Source organism: Bos mutus, chromosome 7 (genome assembly GCF_027580195.1).
Source record: "Bos mutus isolate GX-2022 chromosome 7, NWIPB_WYAK_1.1, whole genome shotgun sequence".
In the NCBI taxonomy this organism is placed as follows: Eukaryota; Metazoa; Chordata; class Mammalia; order Artiodactyla; family Bovidae; genus Bos; species Bos mutus.
In genome coordinates, this window is record NC_091623.1 from 11,837,990 (window position 1) to 11,862,269 (window position 24,280).

The following is a 24,280-nucleotide window of genomic DNA, read 5'->3' on the forward strand; positions in this document are numbered from 1 at the left end:
CTGCATTCCATCTGAGTTCTCCAGCCTTCTAAATATTTTTTAAATTTGCATACATTGAGATTGTTCTTTGTATTACGAAGTTGTATGGGTATTAAACACTTAATGTTTTGTATTCACTATTATAGTATTATAGAGAATAATTTCACCACTCTAAAAAATCCACTTTGCTTTACCTGTTCAGTCCTCCCCTAGTCCAAAGCACTGGTTATCACTGATGTATTTACTGTCTTTCTAGTTTTACCCTTTCCAGTATATCATAAAATTAGAAACCTATAGTAGTACATAGATGTTTTTTAGACTGACTTCTTTTACTTAGCAATACCCATTTAAAATTCATCCATCTTTTTGTGTATTGATAGTATGTTTCTTCATATCACTGAATAATATTCCATTACAGGGACGTACCAAGGTTTATTTATCCACTCATTGAGGGACATCATGGATGCTTCCACATTTTGGCGGTTATGAATAACATTGCTATAAACTTTCACATCTAAGTGCTTGTGTGGACATAAACCTTTAAATCAGTTGGGTAAATACCTAGTATTACCACTGCTGGACCATATGCTAAGACCATATTTAGTTTTAGAAGAGACCGCCAAGGTGTCTTCCAAGGTGACTGCACATGTTGCATTCCTAAATGAAAGTTCTTGCTGCTTGGCATCCTTGGGGCATTTGGTATTGTCAGGTTTTTTTTGAAATTCAGCCATTGTGAGAGATACAAAATGATATCGTATTATTTTAATCTGTAGTTCTCTAAAGATAAATGATGTTCAGCGTTTTATCATATCTTTGTTTCAAAATTTTATATCTTGTTTTAAATTAAAAACTAACGTCATTTCTACTTTGGCTGTGCTGGGTCTTCACTGCTGTGCAGGCTTTTCTCTACTTACAGTGAGCAGGGGCTCTTTTTTGTGGCGCATGGGCTTCTCGTTGCAGTGGCTTCTCTTATTTCAAAGTACGGCCCCCAGGGCGTGTGGGCTTCAGTAGTTGTGGTGTGTGGGCTCAGTATTTGTGGTTCCTGGGCTCTAGAACATACACTCCATGGTTGTAGCACAAACTTAGTTGCTCCATGGCATGTAGGTCTTCCCAGACCAGGGGTCAAACGTGTGTCTCCTGCACTGGCAGGTAGATTCTTTACCACTGAGCCTCCAGAGAAGCCTTTTAACTTTTATTTTATATTGGAGTACAGTTGATTAGTCAGGTGGGCCTTAGAAAGCATCACTACGAACAAAAGCTAGTGGAGGTGATGGAATTCCAGTTGAGCTATTTCAAATCCTGAAAGATGGTGCTGTGAAAGTGCTACACTCAATATGCCAGCAAATTTGGAAAACTCAGCAGTGGCCACAGCACTGGAAAAGGTCAGTTTTCATTCCAATCCCCAAAAAAGGCAACGCCAAAGAATGCTCAAAACTACCGCACAATTGCACTCATCTCACACGCTAGTAAAGTAATGCTCAAAATTCTCCAAGCTAGGCTTCAACAGGACGTGAATCATGAACTTCAAGATGTTCAAGCTAGTTTTGGAAAAGGCAGAGGAACCAGAGATCAAATTGCCAACATCCGCTGGATCATGGAAAAAGCAAGAGAGTTCCAGAAAAACATCTATTTCTGCTTTATTGACTATGCCAAAGCCTTTGACTGTGTGGATCACAATAAACTGTGGAAAATTCTGAAAGAGATGGGAATACCAGACCACCTCACCTGTCTCTTGAGAAATTTGTATGCAGGTCAGGAAGCAACACTTAGAACTGGACATGGAACAGACTGGTTCCAAATAGGAAAAGGAGTTCGTCAAGGCTGTATAATGTCACCCTGCTTATTTAACTTCTATGCAGAGTACATCATGAGAAACGCTGGGCTGGAAGAAGCACAAGCTGGAATCAAGATTGCCGGGAGAAATATCAATAACCTCAGATATGCAGATGACACCACCCTTATGGCAGAAAGTGAAGAAGAACTAAAAAGCCTCTTGATGAGAGTGAAAGAGGAGAGTGAAAAAGTTGGCTTAAAGCTCAACATGCAGAAAACGAAGATCATGGCATCTGGGAAATAGATGGGGAAACAGTGGAAACAGTGTTAGACTTTATTTTTTTGGGCTCCAAAATCACTGCAGATGGTGTCTGCAGCCATGAAATTAAAAGATGCTTACTCCTTGGAAGGAAAGTTATGACCAACCTAGATAGCATATTGAAAAGCAGAGACATCACTTTACCAACAAAGGTCCATCTAGTCAAGGCTATGGTTTTTCCAGTGGTCATGTATGGATGCGAGAGTTGGACTGTGAAGAAAGCTGAGCACCGAAGAATTGATGCTTTTGAACTGTGGTGTTGGAGAAGACTCTTGAGAGTCCCTGGAACTGCAAGGAGATCCAACCAGTCCATTTCAAAGGAGATCAGCCCTGTGTGTTCTTTGGAAGGAATGATGCTGAAGCTGAAAGTCCAGTACTTTGGCCACCTCATGTGAAGAGTTGACTCATTGGAAAAGACTCTGATGCTGGGAGGGATTGGGGGCAGGAGGAGAAGGGGACGACAGAGGATGAGATGGCTGGATGGCATCACTGACTGAATGGACGTGAGTCTGAGTGAACTCTGGGAGATGGTGATGGACAGGGAGGCCTGGCGTGCTGCGATTCATGGGGTTGCAAAGAGTCGGACACGACTGAGTGACTGAACTGAACTGAACAGTTGATTAACAATAATTGTGTTTATTTTGGTTGTACAGTAGAGTGATTCAGTTATACATATACATGTATCCATTCTTTTTAAAAATCTTTTCCTATTTAGGTTATTACAGAGAATTGAGCAGAGTTCCCTGTGTTTTATGTTGTTGTTCAGTCACTCAGTTGTGTCTGACTCTTTGTGACCCCATGGACTGCAGCACACCAGGCCTGCTTGTCTTTCACCATCTCCCGGAGCTTGCTCATACTTATGTCCATTGAGTTAGTGATGCCATCTACCCCATGTTGCCTCCTTCTCCTCTTGCCCTCAGTCTTTCCCACTATCAGGGTCTTTTCCAATGAGTTGGCTCTTTGCATCAGGTGGCTGAAGTATTGGAGCTTCAGCATCATTCCTTCCAATGAATATTCAGGATTGATTTCCTTTCTTATTTGGAGACATATTTGTTCAGAACTCTTGCCTGTTTTTAAATTGGATTGTTATCTACTGGGGAAGCTAGAAAGTTCAGGCTATGGAAAAATCCAAACGAACTTTTTGGCCAACCCAATAATTATTGAATTTTAAGAGTTTTTTGAGGATTTTAGATACAAGTCCTTTATCACTTATGTGTTTTGCAACTCTTGTCATCCGCTCTGTGGCTTGTCTTCTCATTTTCTTAACAGTGTCTTTTTCAGAGCAGATATTTTTAACTTTATAAGGTCCAACTTACCAATTTTTCTTTCATGTCTCATGTCATTACTGTTACTGCTAAGTCACTTCAGTCGTGTCCGACTCTGTGCGACCCCATAGACGGAAGCCCACCAGGTATTCTCCAGGACGGAGAATCCCGTCCCTGGGATTTTCCAGGCAAGAACACTGGAGTGGGTTGCCATTTCCTTCTCCAATGCATGAAAGTGAAAAGTGAAAGGGAAGTCGCTCAGTCGTGTCCGACTCTTAGCAACGCCATGGACTGCAGCCCACCAGGCTCCTCCATCCATGGGATTTTCCAGGCAAGAGTACTGGAGTGGGGTGCCATTGCCTTCTCATGTCATTGGTCATCACCAAACCCAGGGTTTGGGAAGTTTTCAGCTGTTATGTCTTCAAATATGTTCTCTCTGCTCCTTTCTCTTCTGAAACTCCTTTAATGTAAAGTTAGTACATTTAATGTCATCTCAGAGGTCTCTTAAGTTGTCTTTTTTTTTCCTTAATTTTTTTTTTTCCTGTTCAGCTTGAGTGATTTCTACTACTCTGTCTTCCAGTTCACGGATCTGTTCTTCTGTATCATCCTACTGCTGATTCCTTCCAGTGTATTTTTTTCTCTCAGTTATTGTATTCTTCAACTCTGTTTGGGTCTTTATATTTTCTAATTCTTTGCTAGAAACTAATTTCTCACTGTGTTCATTTGTTCTTTTACCAAGTGCTTTGAGCATTTTCATGATCATTACCATGAACTCTTTATCAAGTGGGTTGCTTATCTCCACTTAGTTCTTCTTCTGGGGTTTTCTTTTATTCCTTCATTTGGGACATACTCCTCTGTTGCCTTATTCTTTGTATTTGGTAGGTTGGTTACACTTCCTGATCTTGGACTAGTGAAACCTTATGTAGAAGATGTCCTGTGGTGTCCCGCACCCACTGCCCTCTCATCCCCAGACCTATGTGCTCTAGAGAGTGCACTCTGGGTGGACTGCAGGGGCCCTTCCTTTGTGGTGGGATGACTGCTGTGGGCATCCTGGTAGGTGTGGCTGACCTCTTCTTTGGTTTGGTTGCCAAGCTCTAAGTAGTGTGAAGGCTGCCAGCTGCTGGTGGCAGGGGCAGGTCCTGGCATGGCTGGCTGTATGGCCTGGGGTGTTCCAGTCCTGATGCTGGGCTGCTGGTGGACAGGGCTCGGTCATGAGCTGATTGGCCCAGAACTAGTACTGGCCCATTAGTGGGCGAAGCTGGGTTCTGAGGCTGGTGTTGGCCTGCTGGTAGGTGGGGCTATTTCATGACATGGGTGGCTTTGAGGTCTGGGATGTCCTGGAGCTGATGCTGGCCTGTTGTTGCTTGGGTCCAGATCTTGTGGCTAATAAGCCAGAAGGATGCTTGTCATCACAAGTGTCCACATGGTAGAATGAGCTCCTCAAAATCACTGGTGCCAGCATCTGTGTCCCCAGGGTAAGTCCCAGTTGTCTCCTGAAATCAGCAAGTGAGTCTGAACAGCCTCCTTTCAAATGACTGCTTCTGCCCTGGATCTCAGAGCATGTGTGATTTTGTGTGAACACTTAAGTTTCTACCAGCCCTCTGGCTCTCCTGAGTATAAGCCAGAGCCTAGTGTTTAGAGGGCTTGTCCTCCTGTTGCAGGACCTCCAGGCTGGGAAACTTGCTGTGGGGCTCAGGCTTCTCATTCCTTGGGCAGAACCTCTGCAATCATTTATGCTGTTTATGGGTCACCCACCCAGGGGTATGTGCCTTGACTGTACCATGTCTCCACCTTTGCTGCCCATCTTGCTGTGGTTTCTTCTTTATATTAGGTTATAGAAGATTTTTTCTGCAAGTTCTCATCAGTGGTTGCTCTTTAAATAGTAATCTTGGGACTTTCTTGGTGGTCCAGTGGCTAAGACTCTGCATTTCCAAAGCAGGGAGCCTGGGTTTGATCCTTGGTCAGGGAACTAGATCCCGCATGCTGCAACTACGTTTGCCTGCGACAGCTAAAAGATCCTGCATGCCACAACAGATGAAGATAACCGCGTACCGCAGCTGAGACCTGGCGCAGCCACAGTAAATAAATATTTAAAAGATAAATAGTAGTTTTGATGTGTCCATGGAAGGAGCTATAGATATTTTGTAGATATTCTTTACCAAACTGAAGAAGTTCCCCTCTAATCATAATTTCCTGAGAGTTTTTATCATGAGTGTTGGGTTTTGTCAAATGGTTTTTCTTTTGCATCAGTCAGTGTGATTGTTTGATAACTCTTCTTTAGTCTGTTGATGTGGAACATTACATTGATTAATCTTCAGATGTTGAACCCACCTTTATACCTGGATAAATCCCATTTGGTGGTTGTGTATAATTCTGTTCATGCATTGTTGGGTTCAGTTTGGTAATACCTTGTAGATTTTTACTTCTGTGTTCATAAGCTACATTGGTCTGCAGTTTCCTTTCCTGTAATGTCTTTATGGTTTGGTGTTATGAGTCATGCTGGTCTCAGTTTTCTGGAGGAGACTTTGGAGAATTGGGATCATTTCTTCATTAAATGTTTGGTAAAATTCACAAGTGAAGCTATCTAGATTTGGTGACTTATTTTGTGGAAGGTTATTAATTATTAATTCAGTTTCATTAATATATGTAGGACTTTAGGTTATCCTGTTTCTCCTTGTGTGAATTTTGGTAGTTTGTGTTTTTCAAGAAATTGATCCATTTCATTGAAATGATCAAGTTTGGGGATATAGAGTTATTTTTCTTTAAGTGTCCATGATATCAGTAGTTATGACCCCTCTTTCATTTCTGATATTGGTAATTTGTATCTCTCTCTTTTTAAAACTAGCCTAGTTTATCAACTTTAGTTTTGTAAAGAGTTTTTGTTTTCAGTGATTTTCTTCATTTCTCTTACTGTTTTCCTGTTTTTAACTTACTGATTTCTGCTCTAATGTATTTTATTTATCTTTTCTGCTACCTGCTTTGGCCTTAAATTGCTCATTTTCTGATTTCCCAAGATGGAAGCTTAGCGTATGGATTTTTAGATCATTCTCCTTTTTTAATATATGCACTTAATACTATTAAAAACCCCTCGAAGCACTGCTTTTACTACATCCTGTAATCCTCACTTGAATTTTTAGATTTCTGCTGTCAATTTCCATGATTACTTTTTTCTTCATATCTTCCTTATGTATGGCTTCCTATTGCTGTTTCATAGTTGTGTTGCTTTTTTTTCTGAGAATGTAAGTTTCTTTGATGTTTTCTTCTTCCTATATTATCCCTTCCTCCAAGTTCCTTTTATTTCTTTTGGTGTCTGTGTGTTTTCATGTACTTTTGTATATGTATGGTATAACCACAATTTAAAAATGGAAATAGAAGTAATACAGTTAAATGAATTAGGATGATATACCATTGTTATTGAGAATTGTTCTGAAGTTTACCTTGTGCTAGCATAATTAATTGTTCCTTTGAAGATGACCCTTTCTTTCTGTCTCTTCTGTCTTCAGGATTCAAAGTTTCACTATAGAGTAACTGTGGATTCCTCTTTGCAGTCTGTTGAACCATGTGAGGGTTAGGGATGCTGACCTTCTGTGCTGTCACAAATTCTTCCATAACTACAGTCAGTCGTCTGTGCCCATGGTTCTTCCATATCCATGGTTCCACCAACCCTGATTGTGCAGTATTGCAGTATTTACTATCGAAAAAAATCTGCATGTCAGTGAACTGTGCAGTTCAGACCCATGTGGTTCAAGGGTCAGCTGTATTTATGTTGCTTGGTAATGGGTTACCTGTATCTGTTGTGTCTTTAATCAGTTCTGGAACTCCTGGCATTATCTTTACAAGCATTCTTGTTCCATGCTCTCTAGTCTCCTTGTAGGGCTCCATTCTCATTCTGTCATCTATGTTTGTTAACTTCTTTTTCATATGTTCTTCTTCCCTATTTCTCTGGGCTGCATTTGAGGGTATTTCTTCAGATAGGTCTTCAGTTCTTTGATTCTGTATTAAGCTCTGTCTAACCCTTTTAATTACGTCTTTAAAGTATCATTTTTTTGAGCTTCGTGTCCCCAGTTTGTGGTGACTATCATCGGTGGCTCTAGTAAAGCGCTCTCATTTGTTTATTGTCTTTTGTCTTTCATTTCCCTCTCCTTTTCCGTACTTCAGGCCACCATTCACATGTGTTTAATAATATATATCTTTTTGTTTGTATATTATTGCAAAATTTGTATTGTATTACAAAAGCAACAGTTTGTAACAGACTGAAAGCTTAAAAAGTCATTCACTATCAGCTGTTTGAGGAACATTGCTGGAAGTGTTCCCCCTTCTGCACTTAGTCTTAGTTGCTTTCTTATGATGTCGTTTAACTTGTCCCTCTATGCTTGAATTTCCTGTAAACATGCAGTTAGTGCTAAAAGCTTGATTAGATTTGATGTCAGTTACTGTTTTTGTTTTTTAAGGCAGGAATATTTTGTATGTGATTCTATGTCTTCCACATGAAGCACATAATGTTTGGTTCTTTCACATTTATTGATGGTGAAATTGATCACTGGATTCATATGTATTGGCCTGATCCCACGTTATAAAGTTTCCCACCAGCCTTTCATCCAACAGTTTTAACATCCATTGATAGCCATTGCCTAGTCCATTTATTGCATTAGGGACTGTGAAGAGATGATTTTTTAAATGTTAATATCCTTCTGCATTTATCAACTGGAATTCTTATCTAAAGAACTCTTCCTTAGCAGCTATTTTGTTATCCTAAAGTACGTTTTGTAAATAAAGGGCAAAATAAATTCTTAGTTCTTTTCTCTTAATATATCAATTTTCAGAGTAATGAGTTACTGCCCTAGCAATCCTCTAATGAGTGGTGTTTTTTGTTTCTGTTTTTAGTATCATTATGCTCTCTTGGTGTGTGTGTGTGTTTTAATCCATTTGATTTGTGGTCAGGCCTCATTTATTTGATGTTCACTAGTCCCATTTAGGGCTTCCGTGGTGGCTCAGAGGTTAAAGCGTCTGCCTGCAATGCGGGAGACCTGGGTTCGATCCCTGGGTTGGGAAGATTCCCCTGGAGAAGGAAATGGCTACCCACTCCAGTACTCTCGCCTGGAGAATCCTGTGGACGGAGGAGCCTGGTAGGCTACAGTCCACGGGGTTGCAAAGAGTTGGACACGACTGGGCGACTTCACTTTCACTTTGTCCCATTTAAGCCAGTGGGATCGCGTTTAGCTTAGCCCCTGTGTTCTTTTATATTGTCCCATTAGTCATTGATAGATTCCTTTAAGGTCTCTTAGGCTTATTTGGTGGAGTTCCTGCCACAAATCAAAGGTTCATCTACACTATTCATAAAGTTAATTTTAGCTTTCTTGTACCTCTCTTGTATGCTTATTTTCTGTTTCTTTAATTTCTGCTCTTAGCTTGTTTCCATTCTTTCTTTCCTAGTTTAAGCATCTAAGTCTCTACATATCTGTTGAAGTGCCACTTTTACTGATTCTCACAAGTTTTTACGTGCAGTATTATTTATATGTAGTATATTTTATATTATTTGATACATGGTACTTAAACTGTTTTTAGTTTTCAACTATGAATTCTTGGACCCATGAGTTATTTAGATGAGTGTTTTAAATTTGACAGTAGTTTATATATACATGTTATATTGCTAAAGAGTTTGTTTTCATGTCATTTTTGTATGTATAGAGGAATTTCCCCAGATATATCACAGATTCTTCAAAGCAATACTCTTAAATTTTATTTGTGTCTGTTCCCTGACTGTGTTTCTTGGCATGCAATACATGGAATTAAAGGAATATAATGAATTAAAGGAACTATCATACTTTGTATTTTTTAGCCACACAAGAATTAAATTCTGAATAAGTCTACAAGTAGAATGGACAGTTACTTTAAAGCAGCAGTCAGTGACTTGGACAGACTTCTCGATGATTTTGAACAGAATCCAGGTTTGTACCATTAATGTAATTTTAAAATGTCAGTAATTAGTACTCTTAGCAAATACGGTTTCAATTTTGGTCACATGGTTATCTTCAGTAAAACATTCACATATCTCTGTATAATGAATTAGTATATTCTTATACTGAATAGAACCAATAGCCAGACATAGAAATAAGAAAACTTAAAGTTTCTTTCCAGATATAAATTTAGGTAAAAAAAAGACCTTTAAAACCAGCATATGAACCAGCTAAAAGCAACTTGTGAGTTCTTCATAAAATTGGTATTTCATTACTATGAAAGACAGTGTTTTCCACATCTTAGGATGAAGACAGGGAAACTGGTGCACAGCACAAAGAAGTTAGATTGTTTTTCAGCTCTTCCTTAGTCTGGTTTTTATAGTGCAACAGAGTTACTTTAAGTAGAGTTTCTATCATATTATGACATCTACATAAATAAAGGTAAAAACCCCAAATAGTTTAAATCCAAATAAAAATAATCCTGGAATTATTACCATTCTGCAAGAGAGTAATCTATCTCTGGTCTAAAAAAACAAGCTTAGAAGTTGTAGAAACCATAATATCTTTGTAATAATTTTGATTTGGGTCTCATCACTAACAGTGTGTTCCTGTTTTAATTAGATGAACAAGATTATCTCCAAGATGCACAAAAGGCATACGATTCTAAGCACTATTCAGTCTCTTCAGAGTTGACTGCCTCACAAGTAACTTCATTGCTACCAAAGGATCAGCAGTGCATTAATTGTTGTGTCTCATCAGAAACAGGTTATGAGACAAATCAGATTGCCCTGAGTGAAAAAGGACTTGGGGGACTAACTTCTTTACAAAATGAAAAAAATGTAACAGGGCTTGATCTCCTTTCTTCTGTGGATGGCGGCACTTCAGATGAAATCCAGCCTCTGTATATGGGACGGTGTAGTAAACCTGTCTGTGATCTGATAAGTGACATGGGTAATTTAGTTCATGTAGCTAATAGTGAAGAAGATATTAAAAAATTATTGCCAGATGATTTGAAGTCTAGTGCAGATTCCTTGACTGGACTGGATTTATCTTCAGTGTCGGAAACTTTCTGTGTGTCTTCAGCAGACCATGGTAATAATGCAGTCAGAGAGGAACAGAACGATGTCAGCTTGGAATTACAAAACAGAGGAATCAGTGGAACTACAGAATTTGGTGTAAAAGTAGATACAGCACTTTCAGATTCATGTAATTACAATGAAAAAGAAAATTTAGAGGATAAAAAGATCTCTAATCAGTCAGAACCAGTTGCTGATTTTAACATGCCATCTGCTTTGACTCAACAAAGTTCCAAAGCGTTTGATGCCAAAGACCACCCACAGCACAAGAACCAGCCATGTGAATTAGTAAAAGCTGTTGGCTGTTTGGTAAAAGAGGAGGAAGAGGTGCCAGTTAAAGCTGCCACAGAATGCTTAAAAGAAGGAGGCAGCACAAGTGCTTTGTCTTGCAGTCTTCCAAAAGATGGAGGTTTGTGCTTAAATGATCCAAATTTAAGAGATGAAAATTCCAAGTTACCTGACTTTTCCTTTGAGGAAGATAGGACTGCTGTATTTATAAAAGAATCTGCAAAAGAAGACTCAAGAAATGTAGATCTTAATGATAATAAAGATGTAATCCAAGATTCTGCTTCAGCTTTACATGTTTCAAGTGAAAATACATACTCCTCATTGTCCTGTCTTCCAGTACCTGGGTCTTTGTGTGGATCTTTAATTGACAGTAAAGGTCATGGTGATTTTTTACCCCAGAATGAAAATAAAGATAATGTACAGGATGCAGTGACTGTACATGAAGAAATACAGAAGAAAGTTACTTCAGGTGGGGAATCTTTTAAGGAGACTGATCTTTTGAAACAGGATAAATGTAAAAACATACTTCATCAGCCATTAACTGAAAAGATGGGAGATAGAAAGGTAGATTCTAACCAGAAGGTAATTAGAGTTGAATCTATGGATTACGTTGATAACAGCAGTTCTTATACAGCTGCAGAATCTCAAATAGAGCTTTCTGGTGCTAGTGCCCCAGAATCTCCTGATCATTGTGAAGGTCTCACTTTTTCAAGCAATGATATTGATGGACAAGACTTAGATTACTTTAACATTGATGAAGGCATGAAAAGTGGCGCACCAATTAGTGATGCTGAACTTGATGCCTTTCTCACTGAACAGTATCTTCAGACGAGTAACATAAAATCATTTGAAGAAAATATAAATGATGCAAAACCTCAAATGAATCAGATAGATATGAAAGGCCTAGATGATGGAAATATTGATAGTATATATTTTGATGCTGAAGCAGGAGCTACTAGGGAAAGTCCTGGTATTAATATGATTTGTGAAACAATTGATAAACAAAATACAGCTGAAAATGGTAGCCTTTCTTTAAGCGAAAAAAGTACAGTTACAGTTGAACAAGGGTTATCTAGCAGTAAGTCTGAGATTACAAATGAATTATCAACCTCTGATAGTAACAGTCAATCTGTGCATGTTGGAGGGGCCAGACCTAAGCAATTGTTTAGTGTTCCATCAAGAACAAGGAGTTCAAAGGAACCAAATAAACTCGATGTTCCAAATATGCCTGAAAGTAAACCTAGGACAGCAAATACCATTGTCGCAACCACCTGTACTACAGATTCTGTGACTGATCCTCAGGTTAGCTTCGATTCTAATTACATTGATATAGAAAGTAATTTTGAAGGTGGGTCCAGTTTTGTAACTGCAAATGAAGAATCTCTTCCTACAAACACTTGCAAAGATGGCCTTGTTTTGGGCCAGAAACAACCTACTTGGGTTCCTGATTCAGAAGCTCCAAACTGTATGAACTGCCAAGTCAAATTTACTTTTACGAAACGGAGACATCATTGCCGAGCATGCGGAAAAGTAAGCTATGAAAATGTTTGTCTTTTATTCTTTTGAGGCATTTTAAATGAAATGTTATGTGACAGAAGAACTGATTAATAGATGATTACAAGATTCAGTTAATTTAAAATCATTGTTTTTCATTTATGTGGAAATATATAAAGCCCTGCCATTTTTATAGATTGCTTGAGGTTTGAATAAATATCACACAGTCATGGGTATTACATACTGGGAAATGAGGAACACTAATTTTTGTGAAATCTAACAATATGTGTCATTTTCTCCCTGACATTAACACATCAGATGCATGGAATTCAGTTTAATTCCAGTTTATCCTTGAATACTTAATTCCAGGACTACTATGCAAGCTAGTCTTACGCTTGATACCTGAGGTAAACACTGAGAAAAAAAGCAGATTGACTTGCATGAGGTTCAGAACGTTGAAGATGACTTCATTTGTGTTCTGTCTTGTCTGTGAATTCTAAGGCTTGCCTATAGAAATAACGTTGCATTTTTCCCCAGCATTTTCAGCTTTTCTTTAGTTGCTGCAAGTAGGGGCTACTCTTTAGTTGCAGCGTGCGGGCTTCTCACTGCAGTGATTTCTCTTGTTGCGGCTTAAGGGCTCCAGGGTGCTCAGGCTTCAGTAGTTGCGACTGAGCCCATGGGCTCAGTAGTTTCGACTCCCAGGCTCTAGAGCACAGGCTTAAGAGTTGTGGCACACGGGCTTAGTTGCTCTGCAGCGTGTGGGACCCTCCTGGATCAGGGATGCCTGTGTCTCCTGCATTGGCCAACAGGTTCCATGGACTGTAGCCCCCCAGGCTTTTCTGTCTGTGGAATTCTCCAGGCAAGAATACTGGAGTGGACTGCCATTCCCTTCTCCAAATGTAAACCAGCTGCTGCTAAGTCGCTTCAGTTGCATCCGACCCTGTGCGACCCCATAGATGGCAGCCCACCAGGCTCCTCTGTGCCTAGGATTCTCCAGGCGAGAACACTGGAGTGGGCTGCCATTTCCTTCTCCACCAGGGAAGCCCTCTGTCTGTGTTGTTTGTTTTTAATTGAGTATAGTTTTACAATATTATGAAAGTTTCAAGTATACAACATAGTGATTCCCAATTTTTAAAGATAATACTCCATTTGTAGTTATTATAAAATACTGGCTATATTCCCTGTGCTGTACAACATATCCTAGTAGTTTATTTTACACTTGTTAGTTTATGCCTTTTAATCCTCTACCCCTGTCTTGCCCTTCCCCACTTTCCCCAGTGGTAGCCACTAGTTTGTTCTCTATAAATCTGAGTCTGTTTCTCTTTTGAATAACATTCTACTTTTAAAAGTTGTAAAGGAAGGAGACTTCCCTGACAGTCCAGTGGTTAAGACTGTACTTCCACTGCATGGAGTTTGGGTTTGATCCCTGATTGGGATTCGAAGATCTCACATGCAATGCAGCACAGCCAAAAAGTTTTAAAAAAAAAAAGTGGGGTTATAAAGGATGACAGGTTTTAAAATTGTGAACTTATTAAGAAAGTTTTTTTCTCTTCTAGTTAGCGTAATTGATTTAAAGGAATTCTCGTCAGTAACATAATTTTAAATTGTAGAAACCTCATTTAAGTAAAACAATAAAAATAAAAAGAATCATTTTAATAATTACCTATGATTATGATGATTAGAAAGATTGTCATGTAATCAGAAAAATGGTGTTTGCCTCCAGTAGGTATAACCATGCTTGAAACAAAATCAAATTTGATATTTTATTCTCTTCAGGTATTTTGCGGTGTCTGTTGTAATAGGAAGTGTAAATTGCAGTATCTAGAGAAGGAGGCAAGAGTATGTGTAGTCTGCTATGAGACTATTAGTAAAGGTGAGTATGAACCTGACATTTCTTCTTCCAGTAATTGAATATATCTTAAAAACAACTAGATTGTGACAAAGATAAACTTCTTTATTTTCTTAAGGCGAGGACCTAGTGTTGACTTATCTGGCTTAGGTGGGACATCCCAAGGCTTGGTTTCTCTTCTTTTTGTTCCACTCTCACAATTATTACTACCAGTCTGGAAAGGAAGCATTCAGTTTCTGGGATGGCAGTTCATTAACTTTTAACAGGTACCAGGTCCCTAAATGCTGCATTTCATCCGCCTGTTTGTTTTTGTCACCATCATTGTCGTCCTCATCATCTTAATCTGAACATTTATAGAATACCTACCAGTAAATATTACCCAGTCTTATATATTAATAGCATAAGGCAAGATAATAGTTCCCACCTTATGGAAAATTACAACCTACCGTGGGAATGAAAGATAAGGTAGTAATATTTATAATTTTTATATAAATTCATAGGACTGTTACACTATTTATACAGTTTCATCTTTTACATATTTCTCTCCTTTCTCAGTTTTATAATTTTGTTTGTATGTTTAGCTAGTTTACTATTATTATCAGCAAAAATCTTGGTGGTCTTACTTTAGTTCTCACAGTTGTGTATGTGTCTATATATATGTATGTTTGTTTTTTTCTTCAAATACACGTTTGTTCTTTTGAGTAAGTACTTCTTGGCATTTTTAAAGATTTGTTGACAGTTTAATTCCCAGCAAATATTACTTGGGACTTTTAAGACCAGACCTGTGCACTAGCTCAGGTACTGCTTCCTGTTAGCCAGGAGAATAAATACCTGATAATAATTTGTTTTTCTCTTTTGAATGAAGATAAATTTTTTCAGCAATTCTTCAAAAAGCTCTGATGTGAGTCTGTTAGCCTGAGGTAAGCTGCTTTACTCCCTGCTGTTGACCTCTGCTCTGGAAGATAATAGAGTGTAAATCTTTTAATATTTCCACACTACCACCAGTCTTTATGAAGAATTTAAGTACTTAAATCTTTTGCTTATGCCATTTCAGTAGCCTTTAAGACTACTGCTGGTACTGTTAGCCAAGCAATCGCCAGAATTAAGAAATCTTAGAGCAAGCTCCAACATAATTATCTCTCCTCGGTTAAAAATAAAGCAGCCATGAAGATTTGAAACATTCTTCGAGTTGACAAGTCAGATTTTTAGGTGAACATTAGAACATACTCTGAGGATCCAGGAGAGAAGATACGGTCATTAAAGAAACCAACTAGGAAACTGAGATCAAGCATTAGTTTATTAAAGAAAATATTTCGAATGGATTTATTTAGATACCTGTTTTATTCTGTTTTGATATAACATGTAATTTCGTTTGTAGCTCTGTTTATCATTAATTTATACACCACAAGAAAACATAAATAAGTTACTTTAACACCAATGTTAGGGTTGAAAATAGTAGACATGATCATTTAAAATAATGTTACTAATAGAAAAATGGCTCGAGGACTCTTTTAGAACAAATTCCAGGAAAAAGAAAAGATAGTTTCGTTATAGACTGGATAATGAGGAAGTTGTGCTAAAACTGTAAGTTTTAAAGAAGCATGCATGTGAGTGCCATTACATAAACTTAGGGCAGGTTGGAAATTACTTTGAAACTCTGGGTATTGCGTTTGGATTTTGTTCGGTTAGAGGAAGTCATTGCATGAGGGTGCTAATTTAGTGGCGCTTGAAGACGGTTACTGTAGCAGTGGCAGCATTTGTAGCAGATCAGTTTGGAGAAATGCTTACGGGAGAGCTGTGAGTGCTGTTCCATGTTGTGTGGGTGAAACATCATTCAGCAGTGCTCAGGCACTGTTCAGTGCTTTAGAGGTCCAGCTGAAAACAAAACATGGGACGTTTTGATCTCATAGAGCTTATGAATGTGGGGAGTGATGGATAGGATAGCAAAGAGAATATCAGATGGTGATAGTATTCTAAATAAAAATAAAAGTGTAAGAGGGATAGATGGTAACAGATTTGGGGGCAAGAGGTGGTTATTTTAAAAGGTGGTAAGAATAAGGGCTTATGATACTATGGTATGTTAAGCAGAGACTTGAAGGAGATAAGAGAATAAAGCTATATGGAAGAACATGCCAGGCAGAGAGAACAGTAACAGCAAAGACCCTAACCTAGAAGAGTGCTTGCTTCACTGTTGAAGAACAAGGAGGCCTCAGTGGCTGTATCATGATGAGTAAGTAGGATTTTAGTGAGAAATGATATCAGCTGACTAGGAAAGCAGAGGTGGGATTTATAGAAATGTAGACAAAGACATTTTCCTTCTTAGGAGAAGGAAATGGCAGCCCACTCCAGTGTTCTTTCTTGCCTGGAGAATCCCAGGGGCGGGGAAGTCTGGTGGGCTGCTGTCTATGGGTCGTCTGTGGGTTGCACAGAGTCGAACATGACTGAAGCGACTTAGCAGCAGCAGACTAAGACGGGGTCTTGTGGGCCACTGTAACAACTTAAAATTTCATTTTAGTAGGGAAGCCACTAAGGATTTTAAGCAGAAGAATGATACGATAAGGATTTATGTCTTAAAAGAATCACTAGGAACTATACTGGAAATAGACTCTAAGGGTGCAACGGCAAAAACAGATGGTCATATTAAATAACAATGATTTTCTTTAGTAGATACCAAACATAAGCCAAAATTATATTGAATTAACTAATTGGTAGCTTATACTGAAGTAGAATGCTGCCAACTAAAATAAGGAAGTAAGAATGTTATCTTTCCCACGTGCCACTTCTCGTTTAGCCATTTGATTTCTTTCTCCTTACAACTTGAAAAATAGAATATTTATCATAACTTACTTTGAAGTTTAAAAACATCTGAGATGAATTTTTTTCCCTTTATAGCTCAGGCATTTGAAAGGATGATGAGTCCAACTGGTTCTAATCTTAAATCTAATCATTCTGATGAGTGTGCCACCGTCCAGCCTCTTCAGGAGACTCAAACATCAAGTATACCTTCACCTACAACTTTACCAATCTCAGCACTTAAACAACCAAGTGTTGAAGGTAACTAGAAGAAAATTCTGTCTAATATTAAAGATAAATTATTAAAATAGAAGTTTTCTAGTATTCAGGAATCTAGTGAGAACAGAGAACCTTAGACTAGCTGCCAGAAGGAACTTAATACAGGGGACTGGTTAGAAGGGTATGTATGTTAGAAGGGTAGAAGAACAAAAAGGGCATGCTCAAGTGACGCTCAAGGGTGGAAGAAAAGCTGTGACAAACCTAGACAACGTATTAAAAAGCAGAGACATTACTTTGCCAACAGAGATCCGTCTGGTCAAAGCTGTGGTTTTTCCAATAGTCATGTATGGATGTGAGAGTTGGACCATAAAGAAAGCTGAGCACCGAAGAACTGATGCTTTGGAACTGTGGTGTTGGAGAAGACTCTTGAGAGTCCCTTGGACTGCAAGCAGATCAAACCGGTCAATCCTAAAGGAAATCAGTCCTGAATATTCATTGGAAGGACTGATGCTGAAGCTGAAACTCCAATACTTTGGCCACCTGATGTGAAGAGCCAACTCATTGGAAAAGACCCTGATACTGGGAGGGATTGAAGGCGGGAGGAGAAAGGGACGACAGAGGATGAGATGGTTGGATGGCATCACAGACTCAATGGACATGAGTTTGGGCAAACTCATGGAGATAGTGAGGGACAGGGAGGCCTGGTGTGCTGCAGTCCATGGGGTCTCAAAACGTCAGACACAACTGAGTGACTGAACAAGTGACTCAGAGATTAGTAAGTGCAGAAAGCAGCTGCTATCCCTAGGGTTGGGAGAATGAAAGGGGAGAGTCAGTGTTACTAGAACTTAGTACAGGAATACCAGGAGATGCTTGGTTCTCAGATGTGGTGCTCATGGATTAGGGTACCACATCATGAAGCTGGTGCTGTTGCTTCTAGAGGAACACCAAGTGGCAAATGCTGGGGCCACTGAGGAGCCTCATAGGATTGGTGTTAAGATAACTGAAGGAGTGTTCCCAGCTTGATTAATTGATTGATGTAAGGAGTACTGAAATTCACGGGACATGTTAGGTATATCTGGTGGTGGTGCTGCTGCAGAGATCCTGGCAGAAACTAGAAACAGAAAGAATTCCTTCTCTTCCCACCTTTCAGTCTTCAACCAGTGCCTGTCATTAGTACCTGTGACCAGAACCAACTAGCACGGGGGGCTGGGAATTGCACCTTTCAGATGTCCAAAGAGTATCACAGAACACCATATAGAAGGGTGGGCTTGGATTTGAAAGACAATAGGTAAATAATTGGCATGTCTCCCTTTCCTTAAAAATCTATTTTTAAATGTGTATTTCACTACAATAAAAAATGTTTCTTATATCTTCTAAAAAACTTTTAAAGATTTAAAAACCTTTGGGCACTCTGTTCTTTTTTACAACCTATTGTAGTAGGTTGTAGGATCTTGAGTAAAACCTGTATAGGCCTTCATTTAATTTTCAAATTAAAGTATAGCTGATTTACAGTGTTGTGTTAGTTTCAGGTGTATGGTGCAGTGATTCGGTTACATATGTATATATATTCTGTTGCAGATTCTTTCCCTTATAGGTTATTATAAAATACTGAGTGTAGTTCCCTGTGCTATTCAGTACTGTGTATATTTTTTTTAACATAAACTATTAGTCTGTAACATGCTAGAAGATAACTGATTGTCAGACATATTCAAGTACTTCTGTCAACTATTTTGAGTTTCACTTCTCTCTCACTTAATAGCTATTTTCTATTTATCACTATAACTTAAATAATGAGGTTCAGCATGTATGGTTATTATAACTCTAAAGATGATGAGTCCACTTTTTAAAATATTTATATATTTTCTTATATTGACTTTAAAATTATTAAATTATGAAGCATTGCAAATATAAGAAAGATACCTTTTAAAATATATCCACCCATGTTGCAGAAATTATATATGAGTCCAGTTTTTTCGGTGTTATTTGTATTATGATATGGAAAGTTGGTCCTTTTGATGTTTATATGTTCTAAAATCTGGTAGGAATTTTCATAACCTTCCTCCATAGATGCTTTTTAACAAAAGAAAACAGATATTTATGCTGACATCTAGTTATTTCCTCCAAATCTGAGAGAAAAATATTAATTACTATTAAGAAATGTAAATTAATTGTATTAAAAAATGTAAATATCCAACATTATAAGAACAAAACATGTGCTTCTGTTAGAAGTAGAAATTGACCTCTGATGCACAAGTGATCCCATTTCTTTTTTTAGATTTTTTATGCTTCTTTCTTCTGTTCTTAATACTTTTTTCCCTTTGCTTATCTACCATGCTCTGATCTATTCCATTTTCCCTCCCTGTGTCTTAGTCCCTAAATTTCATTTGGTCTCCATACTCACAAAGTTAGCCTTAATGATATAGGCTTTAAATCTGCATCCGATGTCCTTAAGGTATAACGTCTCCTGAATACTCTTTCTGACTTCGGGATTCCTAGGGCCAGCCCTGCCTTTGTGGGAATTAGGAAAAAAACTATTCTGGGTAGATGAATCACAAAAAGCCATTTCTGTAGGCCTTGAAACCCTGAAATGCAGGGCTTGCCAATAGTTAGAAAAAGCTTTTGAAAACTTTTCCTGACCTATTTAATATTAAATCATTGCAATATCAAATTAAAATGCTTTACTTTTTTAAACTGATTCTAGGATTATGCTCCAAAGAACAGAAGAGAGTATGGTTTGCAGATGGTATATTGCCCAATGGTGAAGTTGCAGATACAACAAAATTATCATCTGGAAGTAAAAGATGTTCTGAAGACTTTAGTCCTCTCTTACCTGATATGCCGTTGGTAAGGAATCTAAAGAATGACTTGTTAATTTAGTAAAATTTTATTTTATAGGTAATTCCTTGCATGATTCTTAGAGTCGTTTAGTTGCTAAGTCATATCTGACTCTTTGGCGACCCCGCAGACTATGGCCTGCCAGATTCCTCAGTCCATGGGATTTCCCAAGCAAGAATACTGGAGTGGGTTGCCATTTCCTTCTCCAGGGGATGTGCCTGACCCTGGGGTTGAACCTGCACCTCCTGCGTTGGTAGACGGATATTTTACCACTGAGGCACCAGGGAAGCCCCTGATTACTAGAGTACTTTTTAAAAAAGGCTTTGAGCTTCATTAAATGAGAAACATATGATGTAGTGAATATATTTTAGATTTTATTTTTTAATGTCAGTTTAAGGCAGTGATTCTTAAATTTTTTTTTTTATCTCAGGACCCCTTTATGCTCCTAAAAATTATTGAGAACTCAAAAGAACTGCAGGTTATGTGGGTTATGTTTATTGATAATTACTGAATTAAAACTGACAAAAATTTTAAATTAAAAATAAACTCATTAATAGAAATAATATTTTTATGAAAAGTTTTCAAAATAAAAGTTTAGTGAGAGGAATAACATTGTTTTATATTTTGTGTGAATTTCTTTAACATCTGGCTTAATAGAAGATAGATTCTTACATCTACTTCTAAATTCAGTCTGTTGTGATATGTTGTTTTAGTTAAATGAAGAAAATCCTGGGACCTCACTGACTTCCTGAAAGGGTGTTGAGATCCCTGGACCACATTTTGAGAACCCCTAGTATGGGGAAATAGAACTGAGATTTAGTAAGGCAATTTAGACTAATTTGTTTAATGATTTTCAAACATTCAGTGAAGTATCTGATGGTAGTATATATGTTTATATTTATACAGATGTACTAGGTGTTAAATAGAAGACAGAATCCAAACCCACTAAGAACTCTTAATTGTAAAATAGTAATATACTTTAAAAAGTAAGTATGGACATATGAAGTAGAAATCTTATTTATTCATTAAACAGATTTATTGAGCATCTCCTCTGAGCCAGTTACCTGGTTTATCCAGGGTACATACATTAGACAAGATGCACATGTATCCTCTCTTCAAGTTTCCATACTATATAAACTTATGTTGTTTGTCAGTAAGAGTTCATGAGCTAGGTTTTACAAGGAGCCGTAATTACCAAAAGTATGTTCCTTAGCTAGCACCTACCCTCAATCAGTATTTTAACAAAATGGAATTTTTACAGAGGCTAGTATTACTTGAGTTCATAAACAGTTCTCTATTGACTCAGGTTTGGCCAGTCTTAAAAAAAAGGGGGAGGGGGGCTTAATTGAAGCAGATTTGATGTATAGTTTATTCCAGACGGCTACTGTTGTGGAGTATATCTACCATTTTGCTTCCTAACCACTCTCCCTCTCTGCCTTCTCCCCTTTTCCTCTCCCTTGCCACCTCCCAGCCAGGCTTTTTTGTCTATTAGGAGGAGGAGTGCCTTGGGTTGAACTAATAAACATGCTCACTTTGTGGTATGGAATAGGATCCTGAAGTTGTCCTTGCCTCCTTTTTCCAGTCTATAAAATTAAAGTCATACTTACCTGAGCATATAGTAAAGCTAAACCTGTGTTCTTGAATTTAGAAGCAAGATGGTACTGTTTTTTTGGGAAATTTGGCTTCTACAGAATTTCTGAGCCCATTTTGATTTTATTTATTCTTTTTCAAAAGATATCTTTGACTGTCTACAATCAATATTTCACATTTGAGCAGAGACCCTGAACTGATTTGGGCTTTTTCCTCCATATTTCACAGATGGTAAACACAGTGGATCATGCCCATTCTACTCCAGTGGAAAAACCAAACAGTGAGACAGAAGATACAAGAAATGAGATAATTCAAAGTCCTACTTCTCAGGTTCCACCTGTGGAAAAATTGCCTACAAACACAGGAACTGAGGGGTTGCCTACATCTGCTTCTTTTACACTAGATGATGATGTTTTTGCAGAAACTGAGGAACCATCAGGTCCTACTGATGTCTTGGTTAACAGCAGTTTACCTGTTGCTAGTACTTCAGACTACAGGTTGTTGTGTAGTATTGATAATGTTTGCAATAAGATGAGTCTTCTACCTGATGATGAGGACAGCTTGCCCCCTCTTCTGGTTACATCTGGAGAAAAGCGATCAGGTAGGATAGCAGTTATTTAAATTTAAAAAGGAGTTTTATTGTTTTTTTTTTTTAAAGAAGAATATATTGATGAATTTTGTCTCTGATATATGAAATGTATTTTTTTAAACTTACTGTGGTTGAAATATGTATGATGGCATGGAACACTAGTTTGCAAAAAGTCTTACTGTATACAAACAATTCTAAAAATATCTGACCTCTTGAGTTGATTTGAATGTGATTCATGTATCTGGGTCCCTAATTTAAAGTCCGGTACAACAGAGAAATTCATAGGCTTTAAGTCTTTTATTAGTTTTGACTCCATATCATTTTTTTTTTAAGATGCATAGTACCTAAAGAAAAGAATATTGGATTGGATGACAGAAATAGAAATTTTAGTTCCTCATCTGCTACATGATATACCTATGACTTGAAGTATAATTTAATCTTTTGGGCCTCAGCTTCCTTTGTAAAAGAAGATAATTTAGGTGGTCTCCAAGGACCTTTCTAAGCTGGAGATTCTGTGGCTATCTGCCACCTTGGAATAGTTCCCTAAGAATACATCCATGTAACTCCAGGCCTTATGCTGCATCCCACGTGAAATGATTACGTTCTGTGCCTCATAGTATAGGAGCATGAAGCCTAGGATCTCTGTTCTGTAAGTAGGAGCTATTTCATGATCCTAGTGATGGTGGCAAAAAAATACTGTAAGCCCTGTTCTTTGCATGCCATTGGTATATTTTCCTGTTGATTGTCAAGTTCTTTCTTAGCCACTTATCACTGACCTAAGGCATATCACAGCAAGCAGTATATACAATTTGGGTCTAGACTACTTTTATAGTTGCAAATTTTAGAATTTGTAATTGGAGTGGCTGGCAGATTGGAATCCACTTTAGAAAACTGTCTTAAAAGCTTAAAGCTGCTGAAATTTAATCAACATGTTTGTGCATAGACTATATATACATATAATATAATTGATCAGAATTTATATGTATTCTAATATTAATATATTCACATAAATTGAAAAGTAAAAATTAGTAGTATATAACAGTTGTCTGGTTGTTGATTGATTTCATGAGATGTGTTTTTGCTTTTTAACTGGGATCAAGTCATTGGTGGATTTATAAATGTGGCTTTTTTGTGATAGGCATATTTAACAGGAGACATCTTTATTCTAATTAATATGTTGTTTTCATGTTTTAGTGCCTGTAGTAGAAAAACACCCATCTCATGAACAGATCATTTTGCTTCTTGAAGGCGAAGGTTCTTGTCCTGTTACATTTGTCTTAAATGCTAATCTACTTGTGAATGTCAAGTTAGCATTTTGTAAGTAACGATTTATTTTTCTTTGCCTAATTGGTAAGCAGGATTTCTGAATAATTAATTTCATTGTCAGGTTAAATTTTGATTGACAACTGTAAAAAAATAAGCAGTATTGGATATTGATTTTTTTAGTCAAAAATTATATGAATAAATTTTGCAGTTTCACATGCAGTGATTTTTGAAGTAATAGTTTAAAGATTTTTACTCAGTTCAGTTGCTCAGTCGTGTCTGACTCTTTGCGACTCCTTGGACTGCAGCATGCCAGGCCTCCCTGTCCATCACCAACTCCCGGAGCCTACTCAAACTCATGTCCATTGAGTCTGTGACGCCATCCAACCATCTCATCCTCTGTCATCCCCTTCTCCTCCCACCATCAGTCTTTCCCAGCATCAGGGTCTTTTCAAAAGAATCAATTCTTCGCATTAGGTGGCCAAAGTATTGGAATTTCAACTTCAGCATCAGTTCTTCCAATGAATATTCAGGACTGATTTCCTTTAGGATGGACTGGTTGGATCTCCTTGCTGTCCGAGGGACTTTCAAGAGTCTTCTCCAACACCACAGTTCAAAAGCATCAATTCTTCGGTGCTCAACTTTCTTTATATTCCAGCTCTTGCATCCATACATGACTACTGGAAAAATCATAGCTTTGACTAGACGGACATTTGTCGGCAAAGTAATGTCTCTGCTTTTTAGTATGCTGTCTAGGTTGGTCATAACTTTTCTTCCAAGGAGCAAGCATCTTTTAATTTAATGGCTGCAGTTACCGTCTGCAGTGATTTTGGAGCTCCCAAAAATAAAGTCTGTCACTGTTTCTATTGTTTTCCCATCTATTTGCCATGAAGTGATGGGATGAGATGCCATGATCTTAGTTTTCTCAATGTTGAGCTTTAAGCCAACTTTTTCACTCTCCTCTTTCACTTTCATCAAGAGGCTCTTTAGT

At 37.9% G+C, this 24,280-nt stretch overlaps 1 protein-coding gene across 7 annotated transcripts in view; it reads left to right on the top strand.

Moving 5' to 3' along the window:
• ZFYVE16 (zinc finger FYVE-type containing 16) overlaps nucleotides 1-24,280 on the top strand; it is a 54,426-nt gene that overhangs the window by 7,037 nt on the left and 23,109 nt on the right. For 6 of the 7 annotated variants that reach the window (XM_070373056.1, XM_070373057.1, XM_005904538.3 and 3 more), the window contains 7 exons: nucleotides 9,176-9,284; nucleotides 9,915-12,187; nucleotides 13,928-14,024; nucleotides 16,893-17,054; nucleotides 19,714-19,856; nucleotides 21,666-22,038; nucleotides 23,221-23,343. In XM_070373056.1, coding sequence (XP_070229157.1) covers nucleotides 9,215-9,284; nucleotides 9,915-12,187; nucleotides 13,928-14,024; nucleotides 16,893-17,054; nucleotides 19,714-19,856; nucleotides 21,666-22,038; nucleotides 23,221-23,343 — 3,241 coding nt within the window. In that variant the 5' untranslated portion in view covers nucleotides 9,176-9,214. The remainder of the gene's footprint in view (nucleotides 1-9,175; nucleotides 9,285-9,914; nucleotides 12,188-13,927; nucleotides 14,025-16,892; nucleotides 17,055-19,713; nucleotides 19,857-21,665; nucleotides 22,039-23,220; nucleotides 23,344-24,280) is intronic. The other variant, XM_070373060.1, reaches the window with a different exon arrangement.